Source organism: Tubulanus polymorphus, chromosome 6, assembly GCF_964204645.1.
Source record: "Tubulanus polymorphus chromosome 6, tnTubPoly1.2, whole genome shotgun sequence".
NCBI classification, from domain to species: domain Eukaryota; kingdom Metazoa; phylum Nemertea; class Palaeonemertea; order Tubulaniformes; family Tubulanidae; genus Tubulanus; species Tubulanus polymorphus.
The window spans coordinates 16,478,428-16,503,150 of NC_134030.1; the positions used below are offsets into that span (position 1 = coordinate 16,478,428).

General features: G+C 38.6%; 2 protein-coding genes across 2 annotated transcripts in view; one reads left to right on the forward strand and one right to left on the reverse strand.

Moving 5' to 3' along the window:
• The window catches only part of LOC141907779 (ankyrin repeat and SOCS box protein 12-like), an 83,044-nt gene that overhangs the window by 53,950 nt on the left and 4,371 nt on the right, over positions 1–24,723 (forward strand). Inside the window, exon 4 of the mRNA XM_074797522.1 lies at positions 19,763–20,099. Coding sequence (XP_074653623.1) covers positions 19,763–20,099 — 337 coding nt within the window. The remainder of the gene's footprint in view (positions 1–19,762; positions 20,100–24,723) is intronic.
• LOC141907099 (zinc finger protein 862-like) lies at positions 15,515–17,130 on the reverse strand. Its single transcript, XM_074796668.1, has 3 exons — positions 16,797–17,130; positions 16,465–16,688; positions 15,515–16,291 (listed from the first exon to the last, which is right to left on the reverse strand). Exons 1-3 carry the CDS (start codon positions 17,128–17,130, stop codon positions 15,515–15,517), a joined length of 1,335 nt encoding a protein of 444 aa, XP_074652769.1.

Sequence of the window (24,723 nt, forward strand, 5' to 3'; positions counted from 1 at the left end):
AACTCACCACAGTCATAGAACATGTCATGAGCTACAATTTTGCAATTCATTGTGGTAACAAAATATGCCTAGGAACCAATATAATATGGAAATACTAAGTTATTCCACTATTCAACGTCCCCTGGTTGCCATATACAAAATCAGATGACCTTGAAACTCACCACTCTCATAGAACATGTCATAAGCTACAACTTTGCAATTGATTGTGGTTACAAAATATGCATAGTTACCAATATAAATAGACAAATTGTATATTATTCAATATTTAACTCCCCCTGGTGGCAAGAACAAAGAATTGGGTGATTCCAAGTGAGGTGATGTATCCTATGACAGTGCTAATAATAATCAAGTATCAAGACTATAAGTTAAAACCTGTAGATATTTTCCTTAAAAAACCTTTTTCCACCTACGAATGAGGACTGATGATACTAAGATGGCTGCCAATTGCATAATAATCGGATGATCGAAAATACCTGTATGATTTATTAAAGATCCCTATCCATAGAATACCCACCATAAATTTCAAAATTGAAAAACCAATAGGAAGCTACAGGTCTCTGAATTCAGGCCAAAATTGACCTTTTTGGGCACAAAAAAGGTTACAGGACGGCCATCTTGAGGCCTATCGGCCCAATTTCTCTTATGCTGATGGACCCTTAGGGGATATAAATATATGTGAATGATCAAGACAATTGATGGAAGCGTCTTCAAAATTTCCCTTGAAAACTTCAAAATGTGTAAAAAGTGCTGATTTCAGCGAACAATAATGGCCACCAGTCGGCCATCTTGATTCTGATCAGGCCAGTTTTTGGGCTGAAGATGTATCTAGGGTAGATACATGTATAAACCAAATATCAAGACAATCAATTGAAGCGTCTTCAAAACTTCCCAAAATAACTGGATTCCGTCTACGGACGGACGACGGATGAAAAGTGAACGCAATAGCCCGCTGGGACTAAAGTCCCAAGTGGGCTAAAAACTTCCAAAAAATAACTGGATTCCGTCTACGGACAATGATGGCTGATTCGGGACATATCAATATTTCTTTTTCATCCTCCACATGAACGCGCAAAAACAAATCGTTGCGCACAAAAACAAACTTTTAACGCGCAAAAACGAAATAATTTGTTTTTGCACGTTAAGTTTGTTTTTGCGCGCTAGGATTTGTTTTTGTGGGGTAAGATTTGTTTTTGCGCGTTCTCGTGGAGGATGAAAAAAGAATATTGATATGTCCCGAATCAGCCACCATAGTCCGTAGACGGACAGACGATGGACGAAAAGTGAACGCACTAAAGTCCCAAGTGGGCTAAAAACTGCCTTGTGTGTCTCTAGCTTAATTAACCTGCTGTAAACAAATTCTGTGAAACTCCAGATCTGGATCTGCCCCAGGGATCAATTTTTTTTAGACTGGTACTTAATTTAACACTTAAAAGCCCAGACCACTCTAGAAAGCTTATCAAAGGTGAGTGTGTGATGGCACATTTCCCACCACCTGCCTTTAATAAGTTCCCAGAGTGGGTACTTTTAGGAGTCAACAACCAGTATGGTGGGCGGGACGCAGAATTTAAATTTAAGAATTTAAATAAAAGAGGCCCAATTCCCGGCCACCTTCATACTGGGTGTTGTCTCGAAAAAGTGGTTTGGGTCTTAAAGGGTTAAATCAAGGGACTAACTCAATTTAATATAATATTTAGGTTAACCCCTAGGTTAAGTCATAGCAGTCTATAAAACCGGCCGGAATAATGACATACATAATACTGCGTAAATTGTACTGTAATACTTTGTAAATTGATTGTCAGTTTGATTATTGCACCTGAGGTGGAATAAAATTACGGTGGAAACTCGTTACAATGAAATCCATGGGGCAAGAAACTTTGTTATATCAGATCAATTGGAACCTCTTGGTGACTAAACAGAACGTGCTATAAACATAATAATTTTCGGTAGCAAAAATAATTTTGGTTCATTCTAAAGGATATTTCATTTTAAGAAATTTCATTGTAATGAGATTTCACAGTAATTTCTATAGAACAACTGTTTAATAGTGAACTTTACTTGAAGTAATTGCTTGTAAAACAGATGTCTAATTTTTGAAAAATTTCCTCTTGCGTTCCAACTAAGTTTAATGGCTAATTCAAAATATTTGCACAAGTACTACTTGTTGGAAGAGTACTATCAGTGAATCTTATTTTCGGCTGAGTGGTAAAGCCTAACACAGGCTCCAACTCGGAACCAGTGGTAAACATTAAGATATCTTCAAGGCGAACTGTTTGTTCTCCAATAGAAGGTCTACCAGCTGCGAAAGAAAAATTGTAGTCATTATCCTCATTACGGTCAAAATGATTAACGATTTACGAATGTACAATCATGATAAATTTGAAAAATAATTATATATTTCTTCAAAAATTTTGATTCATAACATTGCAGCAATAATAAAATAATATATTTCATTCAATATCATGGGTTAATCTACCAGGGTATGACGAATAGTGTGTAGGGCCTGGTTTTATAGACTGGTATTAACCCAGAAGCTAATTGAAAATGAATTGAGTTAGCCCCGGGTTAAGGTTAATACCAGTCTATAGAACTGGCCCCTGCAGAACATCATTTTGTAACAATAAGTGAAAAAGACAACATAGATGGTGGTAATTTTATGAATAGTGAAAGATTTTACAACTTACCACTGATTTCCCTTAAGTATTTCAAGAATGTACGGTAGGTATTTTCTTCAGACTTTCTTTTGTTTGAACCCTCTTCACTGAATTGAACTTAAAGCAAATGTTTCAATTGACGGAAGGCCATAGGATGTGCAGCTGTCTTGTAGAATAACATTCGTATTGCTTGAAATTCTTGCATCAACTGAAAAATGTAGGATTTTTACTTCATACCAGTAAATACTGAATGCAATAGTTAAAATTCCAGGCACCACAGACTAATTACCTCTAGGACTCATGCTGATTTAAGTCCCTCGGATAATTGAGATTCTGCATCATTCTTCGTCTCGTTTCCGATCATCCGATCTAGAAGATTGGGGTTCATGAACGTAACTAAGGGGCCTCCTTGTAGTACACTGAGTCCTGTAAATAAATTTCTTTAGTTCTTAATAAACCAATGTATTATAATTTTTAAGGCATGATTATAGTACCTTCATGAGTTTCCAAATACATGTACACGCATTATTGTAATGGAGTAATGGATTCTTGTAAATCATGAACAGAAACGTCCAGTTGGTGATTTTCATTTTATTAAGATTTCAAGTTTGAATTCTATAACGAATCAATTTTTTTTACAAACCTAGCAGTACTCCGGCCGCGTAAAAATGTCGTTTTCGTTGATGGAGGTCACTTTCACAAAGTTCCTCATCATCATCAAATAACTTCTCTTGTATCGCAGCCGTAATCTCGGCCAAGAACTGCCGCCTAGGCCCTCCGAGATCTTTGGCCTCCTGTCCTAAGTATTCTATTTCTAGTGCAAGCCTTAGATTAAATCCTTCAAGGATGCCATCCATGGCATCCTCGAAAAGATTAAAATTGGAAATAGAAATATAATTGGTCTCTCCATCTAACCTTGTTGCCATGTCACTAATATCCAACGGCTGACCTTTCAGTAGTTTGTCTATGTAGTGCTTCAGAATTGTGACCAGATTATCACTGTTTTCCCTGAAATAGTTGATTTATTATCTTTCTTTATCCAAAATTTACCGGCGGTCATTCATTTATTACGTATACATTTGGGGAGGGGTCGTACAGGAGGGGGTTTGAAAAATTACTGCATATGGTATTATGCATACGTAAATGAATACCGGTAATCCCCTGTTTTACTGTTGCAGAATATGAGGTTTTCATTCCTTTTACATATGATAGGAATACATCAGACAATTTCATTGAATACCATGACTTACATTTCATTGGCGGTCTCTTTGACAATTTTCATGACCCTAAAATGAAATACAATGTATTCACATTTGAATATTGAGTACTTAATTAGAAAATTAGGGTCAAGGTATTAGCTTTAACCTGAGGGTTAACTCAAAATAATTTTCAATTGAGTTACCCCCGGGGTTAAAGTTAATACCATTCTATAAAACTGGTCTCAGTTTTGTTCTTCAGTTCACTTAGATACAGTAACTATAACTTACTCTGAATATTCAACATCAGCCTCGGCTGGATTACTGGTGTCTACTAGAATTAATTCAGCAGGAGCAGCAGAAGTCTCTTCATCTTCAGAACTCTCCGAAATACTCTCCACAATAGCCGGAGCAGAGTTTGTGTCACGATTCGGAACAGAAATTGGAACGGAGTTGGCCTGGAAATTTATAATAATTTTTTTTTTAATACATGCACAGTAGTAACTAAATTTATTAAGTATCTAAGGTACATGTAATGTACCTATCATTTGTGTCATTGGATTAAGACTGAACTTACATCACATTCTTTAGTACGAGACCTAATTGATTTCACATCAAAGCTCACACTGCAAGCATCGAATAAATCCCTCATCGTGGAGATCGGTATCTGACTCGTGTGCATCTTCGATGGATTTTTGTATTGGTCGCACATAAAATTTCGAACCAACCAACATTTTTAATTCATTCACTGAAATAGGCCCCACATGAATAACTTCTAAACGTGTTCTTGAATTTTGTTCTGCCACCATCAGCTCATATCCGCCACATTCCTTGAGTTTATAAAAAGCGCTGCAGTAAAAATGAATATGAAACATTAATTACCTAGACAAAAATACGCAAAATATCTATATTTCATGTTTACCGTCAACCCCGATATACCGCCCACATCAGTGCAGAACGATTTTGGCGGTATATAGAGTATGGCGGTTTATCGGGGGTGTTTGACTTTATATTTGTATAGAGATGTACATTGAGAAAACATGGGGGTAGGCGGGGGTGGTGGTAAATGGGAGGGCAGTATATCGGGGGTTGACTATATTCATTCCTAGTTAACTCATCCTTAATTGCCAGGGTTCGGTTGCTTTGCACCACCAAAGCCATGCCAACAGTTCATGCATTAGTCTGTTACACCGGGAGGTAATCAAACCCTGGCAAGCGAGGATAAATAAACTCAGCATTCAATTCTAATGAGATTCTGGTTAAAAGGTTTTATTTTTTATGTCAATTGTCCTTGTATAAGACATCTTCAAAATGCCATTTGTCGCCCTCAGAATTGAAAACTAATTTTTTCATTCCTATGTCCGATCGCGTAAGCGTTAAAAGTTCACGTTTTGATGGCACCCAGTCAGCTTCAGTATTGCTTGGACAAACTACATTTTTTGTCGTTGTCCTCTGTTTGGGCACTGAAATGATACAAGAAAACATTCATCTTTGTAATAGCTTGGAATTAAATAAGATACCTGTATTGATAATTCCCGACAAGAAATACCTATACATTTTGTCATTGTGAACCAGTGTTTAATATTCAAGATGATATTTTCTATGCTAAAGTAAGAAGTAAATGATATCATACATACCAACATTTTGCGTGGTCCTTCTAGAATATGGAATGCCACTAGCACTTCTTTGGAATATTGGTCGGTGCACCTAATGAAAAGGATTGAAAAATCTTATTACCTTAAGAAGGACCCTCGATAGATTAAATGGGACAATGGGCCATGGCAGCTATTCAGAATAAAATACTAGTATGAAATAATGCTTTCTGATAGCCCCAGGGTTTGTTATTATATGTGCTATTAGGTTTAAATCCCATAAATGTGTAATAGAAAAACATTCAATGGTTTTCCATTATATTCAATCTTGTATTTTTCTATTACCAGTACACATTTGGGATATTTAACTTAATATCACTCACAAATAAACCCTGGCCGCTAACAAGGTTTATTATTTCATATTGCAATAATAAGGTAATAAGGGATAATTGTTTTCTAATCTGCAACCCTAACTGTAGATGGTTTGTATTTTCAATGAGGCCGGACAACAATCATAACAATTTTTTTAAGGCAATAATAATTGGCCCGCCCTCGTCACTTTCCAGAAAAAAATTTGATGAGAAAGTAGGGTATTTCTTTGTGTGGCCTAATGATTAGGCCACGTAAAGAAGAAATACACAGCGTGGCCGATTAGGCTAATTTTTGACAAAACAGTGTCTTTTTGAAGGGAATTGTCGCCCATACAGCTATTCATTCATAACATAATAAACAGTTCAGGCTAAATTATACAATTTGATAGAAGTGACGGACACAACTCCTCCCTCTGCATGCAACGATATAAACAGATCTGATAATTCATCATCATCATCATCATCATCATCATCATCATCATCATCATCATCATCATCATCATCATCATCATCATCATCATCATCAATTCTGCAGGATCTGTGGTAGGCCCATTTGAGCCTGTGATTATCCTCCTCTCTATCCTCCTCTTCTTCTCAACTAATATTTAGTTCCTAGGTTTAACGTGGTTTCGAGAAAGACACAAACTCCCTTTATCATTAGGTTGATTTAACTCATTGATTAGTAATTATGTGATTGTCATTTAATTCATCGTGGATAGATGGTGCGCGTGTTTGGAAGGGGATGAAATATTGCCTTATTCTCTCGCATGTGTATTTATCAGTAGTAGTTAACGCGTGCCACAGTGCAGTTCACTCATGCCGCGTACAACAACGATGCTTGAGTCAGATTGTTTTTAAGCTTATCCCACTAAGCCCATACCTACCTGCTATCGTGAAACTATTAAAAACCATATCAGTCGATAAAAATCATTTCGTCAGTAACCGGCACTGCCCAAAGTTTGAAGAACTTGGAGCTTCTGTCCAGATTGGTTTTACATGTATGATTATTCTTATGATTAATGAAAAACCTCTGATGAGACCAGGCTCTCTACAAGTTTGTACAGTATATTAAGTCACTCATACTTTCTCATAAATTAAGTTTTTTATGTCATTCTAAGGATCTATTAAAATTATGAACATTTGTCGAAAAATTGCCATAATCTATCATTCGAAGATTTCATTCTCGTTAAGAGTCAGTTTCATTAAACTTTGTCGAAATCGTGGAGAGGGGACCAGGACGGAGTTACAGAAAGCCGAGAGACAGCTTAACCTGGTGGCTGCATTCATGTAACTGATTTTATTACTCTAGTGATAATACAACTTCCGTTGCCGAGGCGCACATCTTGGTTGAGTTAAGGTTACAGTACGGCCCTGCGAATGCTTATGTTTCTCACAGAATCGGTTTTACTGACACTCCGGCCGGCGAGCAATTAACTTAAACTAAATATATGTTTTAAATATTAGACATTTCATTATTAGTATCAATACATCATTTCTTATTGTAAAATTATTCCAAATCAGCATGTGCGCGCGACCAAACAAAACCTTTCATTCAAAATATATACATTATGTCATCCAACTTAATTAATAAAAGTATCGGAAATTATAGTTCCATTGAATTTCATCAGCCACAACTGGACCATAGCCCTTATCCGCCAGGCTCTCATATCCCATAACCCTTTTCGAGGGTGGCTAGGGGTTGCTCATGGTTGCCAAAGCCACGACCTCAAGACTAAGGAGGGCACAGATCGTCTCACTGTCTGTGTCTTAGGCTCAGTATCGGACTGGTCCTAAACCTTTACCCTTCGTTTACGTTTCCGTCTAATCCGCGAACAGTTGCTTGATCTTAGAATTGGCGAGTTCAGCTGCCGATCGGTGAAGTCGCGGTCGCGCACCCGTTTCTTCATTAATAACTGTCTCTGTGCATTTACTCCCGGTGTTAAGCTCCAGCGGATATAGTTTAGCGATTGCACGATTTGACGTGCGGGTAGTGGTACTAACGGTAACTGAGCGCGTTGAGCCATCTTGGCTCTTTAAAAGCTTTTCGACTACGCCTAATTTCGACTTCGCACATGGTTTGTCCTTGTCGTATATTAAAACGACGTCACCAACGCTGACTAAGTCACGCTTGTCGTGTTGTTTCGAAATCTCATATGTGTGTATTTCTCTTAGTGTCGCTAAGTACTCGTCGTAGAATCTCTTGCGGAAAGACTCGATTAACTGATTTCGACGGAACGCGACTTTTTCTACCTTTTTTCTGCTACCGAAAGTAGGATCATACTCGCACTCGTCATCACAATTTTCCGATGGCATCATGTCGATTGCGTGCCCATACAGCAGATGGTTTGGTGTGATAACGCTAAGATGTTTCGAATCAGCGGAATAGTATGTCAGCGGGCGATTATTTACCACAGTTTGTATTTCTTCAATTAGGGTTTTCTGTTACATCACAGAAAACCCTATTGATACTCGCGTGTTTATAATTATTATTTCACAATTGACGTCAAAACTGCAAAGGCTTTCTTACCTTTCCGCGATTTCCGATACAATCCATTTTATTTCATTTAGCTCACTTCGATCTACAGGTACCGCATGGGAATTTTGATGAATCAACTTACAAAAGCACTGTCAGGCCGTAAACATCGGAAATTGAGCCCCATTCAATGGGGAGACATTTTTTTTAAGTTAACAATTACCCATTTTCTTCATCAGTACACTTTACCGATCCACATGATATTTACTACTCTGAATATTATAAAAATCATAATCACTGTTGAGCTGTAAAGATCGATAATCAACGTGTGTCTTTACGTCGTCGTTCCGCGGATCCGCTGCGAGTTTTCCTCGCCATGAGAATCAAATCAAGTACAAATAAATTTGTTACTCCCAATGATTTGCCCGCGGGCTTCAAACAGTTAGTTTTACAATATTCTATTTTCCTTTACCAAATTTACCAGATATTTACTAAGATAAATCATTTAAGTACCGGCAAGTTGTAGGCCTAAACTCAACAGGCCGAACAGATTCAGCAGAGAAAAGCTTCCAGTGTTGACGAGGTATCAAAATAAATGAATTTATCACTATAATGATAATATATTATATGAATCTTATATAGGGCTAAATCCAGCCAGGCTGCTCAGAGCGCTTTACATTTTTAGCGAACCTATGGTTCACTTCTTATGCCAACGGTCTAGCTGGTCTTGTGCCAATATTGCTAGAAAGTGATGTTAACAAGCCACATTTTGAAACGGTGATAGACCCGGTAATATTTCTTGTTGCAGATGATTCAAATAGCCTAACACTCTCTATTGTGCGAATTTCGTTGCGATGTGATTGATCTAAGCTAAAATTTTAGATAATTAGAAAATTTCCTTAGCTTTAATATAGTTTGACTTGACCTGGAATGACCTAAGTCATGAATAATCATTAGCAGATGCGCATGCGCTTAACACTGTGTAGAATAACAGGTGGATCCTCGCTTAAATAGATCCATTTTGTAAAATACCAAGCTGTGTATTGACGATTACTGTTAGGAAAACAAATGGCGGAAAAGCGCGTTACATTTTTATACTTTGGTCACTGACTCTTGAAAAGAGTACCGTCGACGTCAAGATACTCGAAGAAACCGCAGCGTATTAACTTCCACCAGTCACCGGGTATGGTACATGTACGAGGGAGGGAGGTAAGTCTTCAGTTTCTCCTGATGAATTAACGAATCACAATGTATATCCAATAAAAAGACCTTCATTTTTTCATGACTGGACCTCGTTTGTAAAAAAAATGCCTGCTGAATCGGAATACAAACTTCTTTCAGCTATATCGTTTGCTACTATAGGTTATTAGGAGAAAAAAATAATCTTCCACCCCTCCACTTTTTACTCATTTACTAATGGATTTACTGGCCTTGCGATTGCGCAATACCGATTGATGATGGCAGCACAAGCTTGCCAAGTGAGAGCTCTCCACATTTTCGGCTGTCCTTGAAGCTATTTAATAGCGAATGTGCGATTACTGAATTATTTCCGAAAAAAGTTATAACAACATAATTAAAGACCTGATTTAGCGATATGAACGGTGGGTTTGAATTGCTTTGTCTTCTTATCTGTCGCTACAATGCGTGTTTCTGCATGAAAACAGTTTCTTCAATCGATTTTGATAGAACACTGCACAGGCGTTTAAAACATTTCTTGAGGGTGGCCAGGCTGAAATTTGGAGATGGTACGAACGGACTTAATATTTAGCGTAATTTAGCAACTCGCGATATTTGGTCATTAATTAGTTTGCTAGGGCAATGGAATACAGAAGCATCAGTCAAACATATATTTTCTCTTTTTTACCTTCAGGGCCTCTTGTTTAGGTAATGATCTGGCGAGTAGCAGTCATTAAACTTATAACAAAAATTACGACGTTCATGGGAAACCATAACCTAGATACATGTACGACGGAACATCTGAACTATTCAAGATTCAAGTAATTGTAAAAAAATTAGCTTGTTATTTTGCAAAAAAAATAAAGAATTTTATTTTATATGGAGTGTTACCTCTCCATCTCACGGTTCTTTGTCAACTAAGCTTTGATTATTACCCCCCCCCCCCTCCACCCCAATTTCAAATGCAAAGTTCAATGTTGTCCCAGGATTGACCGGTAAGATTAACAATGCCAGACTTAATCTCTCTATGAGATCTTCCTAAACCAATTACTTATTGGGACCAGGTCAGCAGCCACTTCTTTGAAAGCATATTTCGCTTTCTTCCTTTTACTGCTCAGATTATCATGTCGGTGAGCTTCTGGGCCATTGGTCCTTTATTCGGTATTATTACCCCGGCCAATTTTATACTCTAATATGTATCAGTCGTCTCTCCCTGGAGAGAAGTAACACCGAGCTGCTAACAAACGCTCAGGAGTCATCTTATCAGGCCAGGTACCCATTTTACTCCTGGGTGGAGAGAGGCTAAATGTCTTGCCCGAGGACACTACAGCAATGTACGGGGTTCGAACCCACGACCTGGCTTCCCAGAGTCGAACGCTCTAACCGCTCGGCCACACCGCTCCAGTGATACTACAGTGATTTTGCCCCGGGCTTCAACCATGCGTCAGTATTCTATTTTTCCTACAGTACATACCGATCTTTTCCAAATCCATGGGATATTTACTAAATACCTGTATATGACATATTATTATCCATCAGAGAAAATCTGTTGTGTCGACGAGGTATCAATATAAAGGAATCTATTACTTTATTCGATTTCCGCGAGTTATTTCCGATTTTATAGGCAAAAATGAAAATTATTTTGAAAATTTCATCTGAGCAGACAGCTTTATAAACCAGACTTTTCATTGAGATTTTTCATCATTAATGAAATTGGTATTTCAATTATTCCTAATAACTTAAGTTACTGCGTAAGCCTTGAAAGATCTTTCTTTTGTTCAAAAAGCCTTTCGCTCGAAATTTGTTTCGTCGAAACCAAAAATGTTTTCTTTCAAACCAAAAATGTTTCGTTCGATTGAACCACTTTGAAAAAAAAATCATTAGGACAAAGTTGTTTACGTTCGAACAAACTTTTTTTGTCCATACAAAATGTTTTTCATTCGAACAATCGTTCGATCAAACAGAATCGTTTTCATTCGAACAAAATTTTCTTGTCAGATTGTTAAGTTTACCGTTCGAACAAGTATATTGTAATAAGTTTTTCTATCGAACAGAATTATTTTCATTCAAACATTTGTTCGAAACAAAATTGTTTTCACTCGACCAAGTTTTGTAGGCCCATCTTCCATGTTTCTGACCATGAACGGAACACTGCTTGCTAAGGTTGTTTTTGAAATATACTCTGTCCGGTACATTTTGAATTACTCTGTATATCATCTATCAGGAGAGTGTAGAGGAGACGATTTATGATACTACCTTGCATGACTCCACTAGTTAGACCGATTTATTCCAAGATGAGACAGTGTTGTTGAATTCGGCTTTTGACGAGACCATCCTATCCAAGTATGAGCAAATGCATTGACTTAATATGCTGGCATTCAAAGCCATTGATGCCTTAAATGCCTGCACTTATCTTGCATCAATGCATCAATGTATGTCTTCATTTCGAAAAATGAATTTGCAGGAGCAGTTGTTTTCTCTTGGCAGTGCACAGCATTGCACCTGCCTAACAAAGATGGTATCACTGCGTAAATACTGTTTCATTAACTTCATTAAGAGTAATGCCGTAATGATGATGTTCATCTGAGATCTTTTGGCTGGCCAGTTTCTGAAGTTGTTTGCAAAATTTGTGTGGTTCTTACACCACTTTCGGCTAAATAATTTCCTACGATTGTTGCACTCCCTTTTAATGCTGTTTTGCTAACACCCTTCTTTTCTTCGGATGAACTGCAATAACAGTGATGATGGTTCTGAATCTCAATTTTTCTCTAAATTATATATCACAATTAGGACAATGGTAGTGTGACTTATTCTGCAAGGAACAGCTAACAACCTAAATAGAAAAATTTTGATGCCAATTTGATTAAAAAAGGAGTCTACCGTATATAGCTCTATAGCTCCACTTTGTTGTTACTTGCGTCTCATTCATATCCAAATATTAGCAAGAATAGTGACTAAAGGAAAAATCTAAAGTACGCCTAAATGTGCAGGCGCACCCCAAAAGACCATTTAAACCAAGTTAAGTGAGGATCCGGGTAAAACTATAGAACATCACTGACTGACATATGGAGTAATGTTATGTAAACAAGTAAATATACTTACATTTCGGAATCATCTTTTGGTAAATTAACTCGATTCTGCCAATGGTTAGCTAACATATTGCTGCTTACATGATAAATTCTTGTCGATTTAAAATGACTGACCTAGCATAAAGGATGATGATATCATTCACTTCAGTATCTTTCCGCACAGAACATTCAGAATTAAGATGAAGCAGATCTCTTTCTTTACTAAAAAAGGACATCTTATTCTGCAAAAAGATATCAAATACAATTCAATTTTACTTGATGGAACAAATAAAACATCAAATCCAATTCAATTATGTTTTATTGGGCAAATTTCAGACAATTCAATTCTATTCCACATTCAAATCAATAAGACCAAGGGAAAAGAATTATCTGAGCTTTTCGTTCCTGCCGACTCCAGTCGCTGTCTGTGCTACTTATGAAAACACAATTGTATTGTGTAAATTATGCGTATTTATTGACTCTTGAGCTGGGAGTGTATTTTGATAAATATAACCCACAGAATGCATCATTTACCATTTTATGAAAAGCTGACTGGACCCTTGGGCTGTAGTGAGATGCCAATCGTTGCCAAGTGTTCCCCTCTACATAATTAACATCATCGGTTGTTAGGGTTGTAACTTGAATTTAATCCCACAAATTTCTAGCGGTTGACCTCAATGGGGTTGCGGGTATATTTTTGGGCCTACAATTTTGCATAATCCGATGCTTCCATAGCAGTATTTAATTGTGTTTGACTTCACATCATTCCAGACATTTTTCAGTGCATAAATTGCATCTGGAAGATCCCACATAAAGAGTTATCTTCCAAAACATGCAAGTTTTTTTGGACACGGACGACATTCGTAGTGAGTTACGATGTTGTGACCCACATAATCAATTAACTACGATTACGATTGTTTTAAGCTGACCATCCTAATCTTTAATATGCCATTTTTGAAATAGTACAAAATTACAAGTATGATAAATTTTGTTCACTAGATTATTGATCGATTCATATTGATGACTCAGTAATAAACATGAAATAGAGAAAAATGTAGATTACTTACAGAACAATTTAGTTACATAGATTTTTACGAAGCACAAACAAACAAGTAACAACTTCCGGAGAAAAGTGTGGGCATATTTCCCGTGAAAATACAAAAGCTAAATACAACACCATCTATGTTAAGCTCGAAAACAAATCTAACAGATGTCGTTAAGCTTTATAAATCTGTCCACCCAGGCATCCATAATTTCAGTTTCATCATATGGGAATTCAATCGCAAAATAAATAGCCTTCATTCAGTGTGTCGCCTTCAACTGACTGATGGACACTTTCACGGAACCATAATAATAAAGCCACGTCGACGTCACAGTATTTGAAAGCCGCGTTACGAGTTAAATGTTGAGTGTGCTTTAATGCACCTTCGTCTTTTTCCTGTATTTTATCTTTATTTGACAAAATATCATTCAAAGATTGTTTACTCAGCCCAAACTTTTCTGTGAAGAATGTAAGTTTTATATTTGGGTATTTCTCACAGAACTCTCACATTACTCCACTATTTCCAGCTTCTGTTTAAATGAACTCGAAATTTCCTTTTCTAAGCCTCGGACGCTCAGGTCAAGCTAGTAAGTAAGTGCGTGAGTTAAATGTAAAAAGAGTGTAATTGTGACCTGACCCTGCAGCTGCTGAAAGATGATCGGCATACATGCAGACGGCAAACAACATCGCCAGTCAGTAAATGATGTTTATCTTTATTAGTATCAGATCATGGCTGGGAAGCTCATTCGAAAGTCAAGAGTTGAGTACATGGGAGATTGAAAATTCCTCGAAATTCTGAGTTTGATAAAAGTCAAAATTGAAAGAGTCTGCCGTTGTATTATGTACAGAAAACTATTGGAATTCAGAAATAAATTGGTGTTTTCCGAATTAGTCATGTCCGAGAGAGGCTAGGTTTACTGTACAAGCGAACCTGGCGGATCCACGCCTGCCACAAGCGGAATCCTCGATTTCCACAGTAGCACCGCGATACCTCAATGACAATGATATATCAATATATGTCAGTTTACAATCGGCATGTAGTGGGAGTTCACATTGATTACCCATTGCAGTAATGAAGATCCATTTGTGCTTAAAAACCATGGAATCAAATGATAATGCCCAAAAGTTTGTGCCATGCCCGCTCCTGCCTCTGTGAAAATAAAGAATGTTACATTACTCACAACTATAAGGGAGCAACTTAAAATATTGATATTTGCTTCAATAAGAATAACTCGCAGAAGTGTTGAAGGCTCCACCAAATCGATCACAATTGATCATTGCTAGGATTCGAAAGCACTCTCATAATTGATGGTCTTTATAAGGACAATAAGAGTTTGTAGAGGATTTCACATGTAAGTTTTTTGATATCATTTCCAATTAAAAGTTGTGATCAAAATATTCTCATGAGAACTTTTCTTTGTCTGTGGTCTCTCATAAGAAAATCAACAGTTCAAACTTTGGCATGTCATGATCAGTGTGGGGTAGAGGTTAAAAGGAATTAGACAGTTACTCTAATAGACACAAATACCAAATTTTTTTGGAGATGCTCAGCAAGATACAAGGGTACTCACTTTTTTCCAAGGAAGCGTTTTGATTCCATAATCATACAATATTTCTTCATGGGGTAAATATTCCTGGTTGCATAGATTGCTAGCTTCGGAATCCCACCTACTGCTTCAACTATCACTTTCGCATTTTTCACTACCTTGTCCATGGTTGATAAGGTGTCCAACTTCTTTCAGCTGAGGTTCAGAATCATCTGGTTCTGCTGTAACATCAACAGGAAAAAAACCTAATTGTCATGATTTGAATTTGCAATCAAATAGCTTACACGTTCGTCGAAACATTTAAACATTCAGCCCGAGATTGTTTCTCATTCAACTCCTTTGATAAGGATTAAAACGGCGAAAAATTATGAAATGATTGTAGTAAAGACGAATCAATTTCAGGGTTCGAATTTCAGGATTTTATCAGAACTATGGTTTCTTTTTAGATCCATTTTTAGTATTTTCCATTCAGAAACTATTTCTGATATCTTGCAACTATTTGACTCAATAGCATCTCGGAAATGATTAACAAGAATTTTTATTTCACAATTACCATAGTCGGCTAACTCTTTCTTGTTGTCCATTGGCCAGTTCACTGGATCAATTATACTCATGGATTTCAAAATGTTGTTGTTTTCAAAATCTTTGCATCTGCTATCCATGCATTGGCTAATCTTACAAATTATGTTCTGTCTATCCCTTGTAATATCACTATCTAACTGTTCGTAACTTTCTATTTCAGACTGACGGAATAAACGCAAATACAAACTTTTAATTGCATCCATTGTTACATCGATATCTAAAGATACACGGGCAATAGATCTTTTCTCACACTGAATTGATAGTTGTGATAAAGCATCAAGATAGAAGTGACAATATAGACGAAACTTATCTGTGCTTAAATTCTTTAGGTAACCCTTGACTTTTGCAATATCAGCAGCCTTAATGTCACTGCGTTCACCAGAAGCAAGATCTTCCATGTGCATAACAATTGTGGAGAGATTTCTTATAGCCTCCAGTGCAGTTTTCTTATGGTCCACCCATCGTGTGCCAGTCGATCTAGGTGGCTTTAGTACTTTAGTACCAGATCTTTCGCCCAATGACTTCAGTTCTCTCCATCTCTTAGCGCTATTATCATAGAAGTAGTATGTGCGCATTAACAGCTCGTCAACAACCTGAATAGACATAAAAATAACCTTTTCATTATTCTGACTAAAGATTTATTCATCTTGATGTGCCACCAAAGTAAATCAAAGAAATAGATTAAGGAAATTTAAGCACTAAGTATTGATACTGTGTGAGTTTCACCTGTAAAATTTCATGGGTTAGTGAAATTGTGATGACTTACGGTGGAAAAATAGCTAGTCTTGAAAGAATCTTTTATAGCCAACTCTAACCTGTGTGTGACACAGTGTATTGGAACCAGCCATGGCTCGTCATCCATCAGTCGCGTCAAGATTACAGTCCAACAACCAAAATTTACACTAGCACCATCCGCAGCTGCTGTCACTACAGTTTTTAAGTCGAGCTTGTGTTCCTCGCATGTCTTTCGTATCGATTGATATAATGTCCCTGAATCAGCATATTCAACATGTGATAACCAGAAAAATAAATTTGTTAATTGTTGAAAAATATCATTAGGTTTGTTATCTTTAAATATTCTATAATTTCGAGGCTTACCTGAGCAATTTTTGCTGGATGACTCATTAACATACTGGATGCAAATAACCTCCTTTTCATTGTTTGCTTTGTCACAGGAGCCGTCGAATTGGAGCGAAAAATAGGTATTTTTTGCTTCTATGTCTTTTAGCATTGGACCTTTCATGTATGAACCAATTTCGCGTATGAAGTTCATGCACTGTTTATCATTACAGTAAGTTTCTCCTAAATCGACACCGTGACGTTTTTCCAGTTCTATTCGTTTCTTTAATTGAGAAAACGGTAGTTCGCCAAATGCAACCGTGTATGCAATATCGAAAAGCTTGCACATGCGGCGCTGTGTCAATTCGTCCATATGACTGACTTGACTATCGGCCTTTCAGCAAAATCTACAGCCAGATTTTTTTCATTTTGCATTTGTCTCAAAGCAGCCAAATGACCTGCACTCTTTCCATGATCAACAGCATTAACCTTTTTGACTGATTTTGTTCCAGTGATATATGCCATGGAATCATTAATTTGTGTTTGCCCGAAATGGTGGGTTTTATAGCTCTGAACAGTAGCTGAATACTGACGACAGATTTTGCACCGAATTTCCTCTACAAGTCCTCCTTCTATTTCGTTAAACGCGATATAATCTAGGCCCCATTTCTTGACAGTTTGCGAACGAACTAGTCATTTTTTTTCACTGAATCAATGGTACTCGTGGTCGGATCTGGTAGAGATTTCGGTGCTGTTGGTATTGTCAATGTGCTGATGGCAATTTCCTCTGAAGGTTTCGGTTTTTTGAATCCCCATAGAGTATTTTTTTTTACTTTGATCAATCGGCCGTTTTAAAATTTCAGGGGGCATGATCTCTTGAATATTTTACAGTAGACAAAAGCAGACGAAATTAATAGCAGCCGACTATTTTGTTAGATGGCAGCACTGTATGGTTATTTAATACGAAGCAGCTACTCGTACGGACCCGTACGAATAATTCCGTAGGCTATTCGTACGCACCCGTCGGATTACTCTGGAATTATGTGTACGGGAAGGGATAGGGTTAGGGTGAGGTGAGGCTATATGTAGTTAAAACATTTGACCGACTGTCAGCGAGCTCGGTGGTCTAGTGGTATGATGCTGCGCTAGTAATTTACTGGCCCGGGTTCGAGTCACGCTCTATCCGCTATTTTTCTCTAACTCTATTCTCCACACTTCCCTTGAATTTTCTAAGTCGTGTACCTCTGTACGCATGCGCGGCGTTAATCGGCCAATCAGCGACAGTTATTACCGTACAGATCCTAGTCCCGTACGAACAGCCTCCAGAGTAATCCGTACGGGTCTGTACGAGTAGCCACAGCGTATTCAATATTAGAGTTGGCAGCACTGTATGGTTATTTAATATTAGAGGTGGCAGCACCATATGGCCATTTATTATTTGAGGTGGCAGCACAGGAGAGTATGGCAGTACAAATTTAACAGACAACTAACTTACGATAGCTGACATGGAAACGTGATTTGTTGCAGTTTTTTTTGGATAAACACGTCTGACGTCTGCCGTCAGTAATTGAAATTGTCAACGGCACTTCTTAGAAATTTATTAGACGGCATTTTGTAGCCGTCAGTACAAAAATACATCAACGGCTGTTTACTAAACATCGTCGGCAAAAGCCATCGTGAAATTTGAACCCTGATTTTTTGTCCAATAATATCGCAAAAGGACTACTGACACTGAGGCCAATCCGTTCAAGAATGAGTACACACTTTATGAGAGATACAAAATATATTCACCGAAAACTCTTTTTATATGTAAAGTAGAAGCGATAAATACTTTCAGATGTTTGGCTCTCCTCTTTGCTTCTTCACCAGATACAAGATCTCCGACATACCCACAAATCACAAAAGGAGGAAGGAGTTTATGGGTTAAGGGTTGACCTGCTCCTTAGAGCACACTTATATGATCATAATTTTCAAAATATAAATCCTTTCTGCTGTTATTGTAATAGATGGTATTATGGCGTCGACTGTAAGCATTTCCTCATACAGTGCAAGCATAACACTCATAAAAACCAATATTGCAAACTTCTTCTGAAACTTGACAAAATCTCTTTGTTACCAAGTTGGAATCAGTACTTATCGTATTATAAGGGTTTTTGCCGCTCCCGCAGAAACCCTGTTGTAATTATGCTGATTATTGTTAATATTATTAAAATCACGCGCTGGTAACAGCGAACTAGGATGTAGAATCTATGCAGAAATCAATGCAGGAATCATCGTCCGTTGATAAAAGAACATCCTGATATGCCTACAAATAACTGTACGACCTTGAGCGTCAAATCAAGTGTGAAACACGGATTCAGACTAACAACAGTGCGCTTGCGACAATTCTCGGAATCTGATTCACATATCAGTGATTCAAAAATTTGCCATTTTGATGTCGCAAATTACGTTATCGGATTGATATTAGTCTCGATACCTCATTTCCCGCGAACTGTTTAATCCATCTGTGATTCAAAAAGCCACGTTTGGTACCACTACTATGACTTCTGTTTGGGGGATGAAATCAACATTACCTAAATCAAAGACGTTGATGCAGTTTATGTCACATCATGTTCGAATCCTGACTATGCAAAAATTTTGTTACTGTAATTATGAAGGTAGATCAACCTATTATTAACGAAATCACGGATCAAAACACGCACGGAGAGCATGTGTGACATACAAGTTCATACAACTGCCTCAGGGGGATTTTGAAAGCACCATATATGCGGTTAAGTCGTTTTGACTAGACTTGATACAACAGTACTTTTTACGAGGGGACCTTTATGGACCCACATATCCAGCATATTGTTGACCCAGGTTGGGCTTCTTGGAAATAGTCATGTTATGGACTTTTTAGAATTATTTCGATGAAATCTTTGTACGCTTCCTAGTGCAACATATGAAGCAGTTGGGCAGAAACCTGTTATCGCTGCAGCTATATTTTTATGATTTTCTTTTTTTAGGAATTGTTAAAAGGGGGAGCAGATGTAGATAAAAGTCATATGAGTATTGGAATGTCAATGATGAGTTCGCCCCTACACATCAGTGCCATATATGGATATTTCAATTGTTTCTTCGCTCTGATCGTTGCCGGTGCTGACCCGAATAATTGTACAAATAACCACCGCGGGACAATCTATCATTCGTTGGTTAAGTATGACTCGGCAAATGTAAAATTTGTAGAACTGCTGTATGAAAGTGGTGCAGATGTCTACGTTACCAATGACCAAGGCAAATTCCCCCATGATATCGTTGAATGTGATCTTAATCCAACTGCTGCATTCATCCAACTCATATTCAGTAAGTTTGCTAAAGCTTATTATATCATTTTGAATACATGTATTTTTCTAAGGTGTCCTTGTTGGACACAACCATATAATGAGCAAATTCTGGGCGAGTAGTTAGCTTTCATTAAGTGCCACCCATGTTGTGGGTTATTCATTATGTTAGTTATGGTTGTCTACTTAGAATACTGGTACTCTGAATTAATTGTAAGTGAAATATAGGGATGAAGCCATGGATTTTTGATTGGTCGGACAAGTACCAAATTTTTTTGGGCGCACATAGTGGTGGCGAGCAGCACAGCTTCTGGAGCTCAAAAATGGAACTTCATTTCTCCAAACTTACTCTTGCTTGGTAGTTAACATAATGCAGAATTTAAAAAGTCAAATTTAAGTATTGTTTTTCATCACTAAAACACTCATGAAAATTGATTCTTTCAACTCTTTCAGTGCTTATGTGATGTGAGAAAAACCCTCAGAGTGCCTATCATTTTTACTAAAGTGTAGGAAAATCAGTGGTCAGGCCAGTGTCGCTTATGTCTGGGTGGCAAAGTGCTCAGAAGATCATGAAGAGTTCTATTATACCATTTGCACTGTCCATTGCTCTATGTTCGATCGATGTACATATCACTGTACATGTTCAATCAATGCTGATTCAAAGGCCGATCCTTGGTCCGAATGAATTTGAAGAGGTACACCATACTTAACAAACCATTCACTGAAAATGCCTTGGCTGTGGTGTCGGCTGACTGATCCAAGGTAGTAACGGCTTGAGCTTACTTCGTGGAGACATCAGTCATCACAAGTACATCTATTTTCCAGCTGCAGGATTGATCGAGCACCATGAATTCAATGGCCAACACTTCCAGTGGATTCTTTGCCAAGAGATGTCCCATAGGCGGTCTTATTTTAGGTAATGGTCCCTTTGCAAGGATGCTGTATTCACAATTTTTACATTGTGGTTCAACTCCAACACTTAGTCCTGGCCAATAACAACGTGCCTGAGCAAGCTTCAATGTTCTCTCAAATGCCTGATGCCGGTGTTTGTTATGAAGTGCGTCGAGAATGTGAGATCTCATAGCTTTGGTATCAGCAGTTGTTTTATTTCACCGTATTCCAGATGCCTGATGTGCCTATACGAAACACCATCCTTGATGGGTCTGATCTTATCCCATTAATTCATATACCCATAACTTCTCTTCCTTCTCGTCTCCTCTCAGGCGAATTTAGAACTAACCCTGATATTTGTATACTTGGTCTCTCTTACAGGGTTCGTCGCGGTGCTTGAAAAGCTTGAAATGACTTAAATTTGCGAAATACTACTCAAGCGCTTGAAAACAGCTTGAAAATAGATCGAAAGCTTGATATGATTATTTTTGACTTGGAATAAAAAGATATGGCTTGAAATGCTTGATTATCACAAATTTTCTTATTCGCAAATTTTTTTCGATGAAATCGCGGACAGAATATGTTCTTGAGTCGTTTCTACGCGTGCATCATGTTTTAGGCATCCATAAAGAAATTAATTGAATTGTATTGAATCGCGAGACTCGCTTGCACTGCGATTTGTGGTGAAACTCTCCGGTGTCTGGAGACATGAACATATGGGGAAATTTCAGTCATGCATGTTATCGAGCATCGATGTAAAATGGCATTGGAATCCCACACCAGGTGTGAGAGCCATGTTGAAGGCACCGCGACCTAGTCAAAGTCATTGAACATTACAAATTTCGTATAAGGCCATCCAAAAATAAACGTCTGTTTGCCGTCACCCGACCGACCCGACTTCAAAGGTACCGAGTGGAAACTTTTTTCTTGGATTCATTGAAATAAATTTTATTTTTGATACAAATGGCCGACCCACTGCCGATGTATGAGCTACGTTTGTTTGAAGTTAAGTGTGCATCGTGTGAAAACATGCCTCGACTATAGTTGAAGTTTTCCAGGAAACTGGCAGTGTTCCAATAAGCTGCCATTCATTCTTTGTGACTGTATTAAAGCTGGTAATGTTATAGCGTGCTTATATTCAATCTACTGTTTCATTTTGAACGCAGATTTGGGATATTGTTTCCACTAAAAGAGGTGATGAAAAATTTGTTGTTTTTTTTTTGCTCCAAAATTTTGCAAAAAAATTGATTCTACCTACCTAATGACTGGTCCAAAAAATTTTAGTAGGTGTAACGGCAAAACAGACAATTAATTTGGGATTGCCTAATATCCAAATCTTGATTGATATGGATATTTAAGCTAGGAAATGCTGAAAATCATTGTGATAAACGGGTTTCATCTCTAAAAGGATCGTATCAACTCAGAGGTTCCACTGGAATCAAAATTTTACCTCTTTTTTAACATTTTTATGCGAACCTGTTAAAAATAGGCAAATTGGCTGCAACTATCGAAAATTGCTTCCAACGTGCCTTAAAAAATAGCTTGAAAATAGTATAAATCTAGCTTGAAATAGCTTGAATTTCACCTGAGCTTGAGACAATGAACCCTGTCTTAATATATGGATCAGCTTTCTGTGCCTCCCTGACTTCTGCAGAAAAAAACGATGGAAACACATCTTGGACCTTTAAATAATCGATAACCAGATGAGTGACTTCCTGCAAACAGGTCTTTGCAACCAAAGCATGTATGATAGGTGGCAGAATTGGCGTTATTGGTTCGTCATTGACTGGTTATCGACTGAGTGCATCGGCAGGGACATTCTGTTTCCCTGGTTTGTACTTGATCTCTAAGTTTTACAATGCAATCCACCTCTGTACCATTGCTCCGAGTTAAGACTTTAGACTGCAAATAGCTCAAAGGGTTATTATCCGTGTACGCAATGAACTGAGCTTCGAAGAGATAATCCTTGAATTTCTCTGTGATCGCCCATATTTCCATCAAGTACTGTACCCTTTCTGGAAAATCTGGAAAATATTTTAGTTCAACTGATCTGCCTATAGGCTCATTTCGCTCGGCGTATTATGCAACTCCAGGTGCTGTGGATCATGGTCATAGCTGCCTGGATGCTGATTATACTTTGATCAGCCCGGATACTGGTTCAGCACAGTCGGGTATTCGTTTGCCTAAGTCCGGTTTGGTGGTCATGACGTCAATCCTGGACAATCTGACCAGGGTTGATTCGTTTCAGGATTTGGCTCTTAAGGTGTTGACGGGCGAGCTTCACGCAACTCAGCCGTCAATGGGGGCTCCGACCTTGAGTCAGTTGCCCTAAAACTAGAGGGAATGGACCGGATTATCCAATCTTTGGCTCATTCTGTTTCACATGTCATTCCGTTTTCGGTTCGAGGTCAGGCTAATCTTGTGTTAGCCTCCCGTCAGTCAGTTATGGACTCCAGTTCCAAAGCTTGTCTACCAGATATGATGTCTAATTCATTACTGAGAGCTCAATTGGGGACATCTTCGTGTCTCTTCTCCAATTGGCGCGCTCCTGTTTTTGCCGAGCTAAGGAAGATTCGGGAGCTCCAGACCAAGTCCACCGCGTCAAGCCTCGTCTAGTCATAACAATTCCGGTTCATATGGGGGCAAGGGGAATGCTCCAAAAAGGGGCTCTTCCTTTTGGAAAAACTCGATGTGAATTCTTGGGACCAGTGGCAGGCAGCCACCCACTGGTCCGACCTTTTTAGAGATGGTTGGCCCTCCCGGGTCGTCTCACGTGGCTTCTGTTTGCATTCCTAAGGTGACTGCGCCTGACGAGGTCACCTCCCGACATGCGACCAAAACTGGGTCAGGAGGCCTTAATCTCTCCGGCTCTCAAGGAATTGGCCAAGAAAGGAGTGATAGAACCAAATAAACTTCTCCCGGCTGGTCTTCTCGAATATTCATTGTACCAAAGGTCACAGCGGGGTCAATGGACGGAGATAGATCTGTCATCCCTCAATCGGCACCTAGACATTCCAACGTTCCGGATGACCAAACCCAGGGACGGGATTCAAGGGCTCCGTCCGGGTCAATGGGCTGCTTCATTGGACCTGAAAGATGGTTATTTTCAGGTTCCATTTCACCCAAAATCTCGGCAATTTCTCAGGTTAAATTGGAAAGACCGCCAGTTCCAGTTCAGGTCTCTTCCATTTGGCCTCAGTACGGCCCCGTGAGTTTTCACCAAGTTGGCCAAGTCTGTTCAGAAGGTACTTCAGTCCTCGGGTGCTCGACTGTTCATTTACCTCAACGACTGGTTGATAGTCGCAAACTCGGCTCAAGAATGTAGGGAGGCAATGACCTCAGTCTTGGACTTAGTCCATCAGCTAGGGTTCCGCGTAAACAGGGAAAGATCTCAGTTGACGCCGGCCCAACAGTTCACTTATCTCGGCATGGACTTCTATCTTTGAATCGGCAAAGTCTTTCCGTCCATGGCTCGAGTAGCCAAACTTCAAGAAGCTGTAGCGGGAGTTCCCACAACCCCGAGACCGCGCTTGCAACGATATTAGAAGGTCTTCTGGTCTCCATAGAAGGGCAACTGGGAGACCTTGATTTGTGTACCTCCAACCGATCTAAGCCCAGATCTTCATTGGTGGGCAACAACTACGAATCTTCGTCGCAGGGTGTCTCTGGCCCCGTTAGAAGCTCCAGTTCGTGTATTCACGGATGCCAGTCATCAAGGGTGGGGCGCATCTGGAGAACTGAGTCAAAGCCGGGAA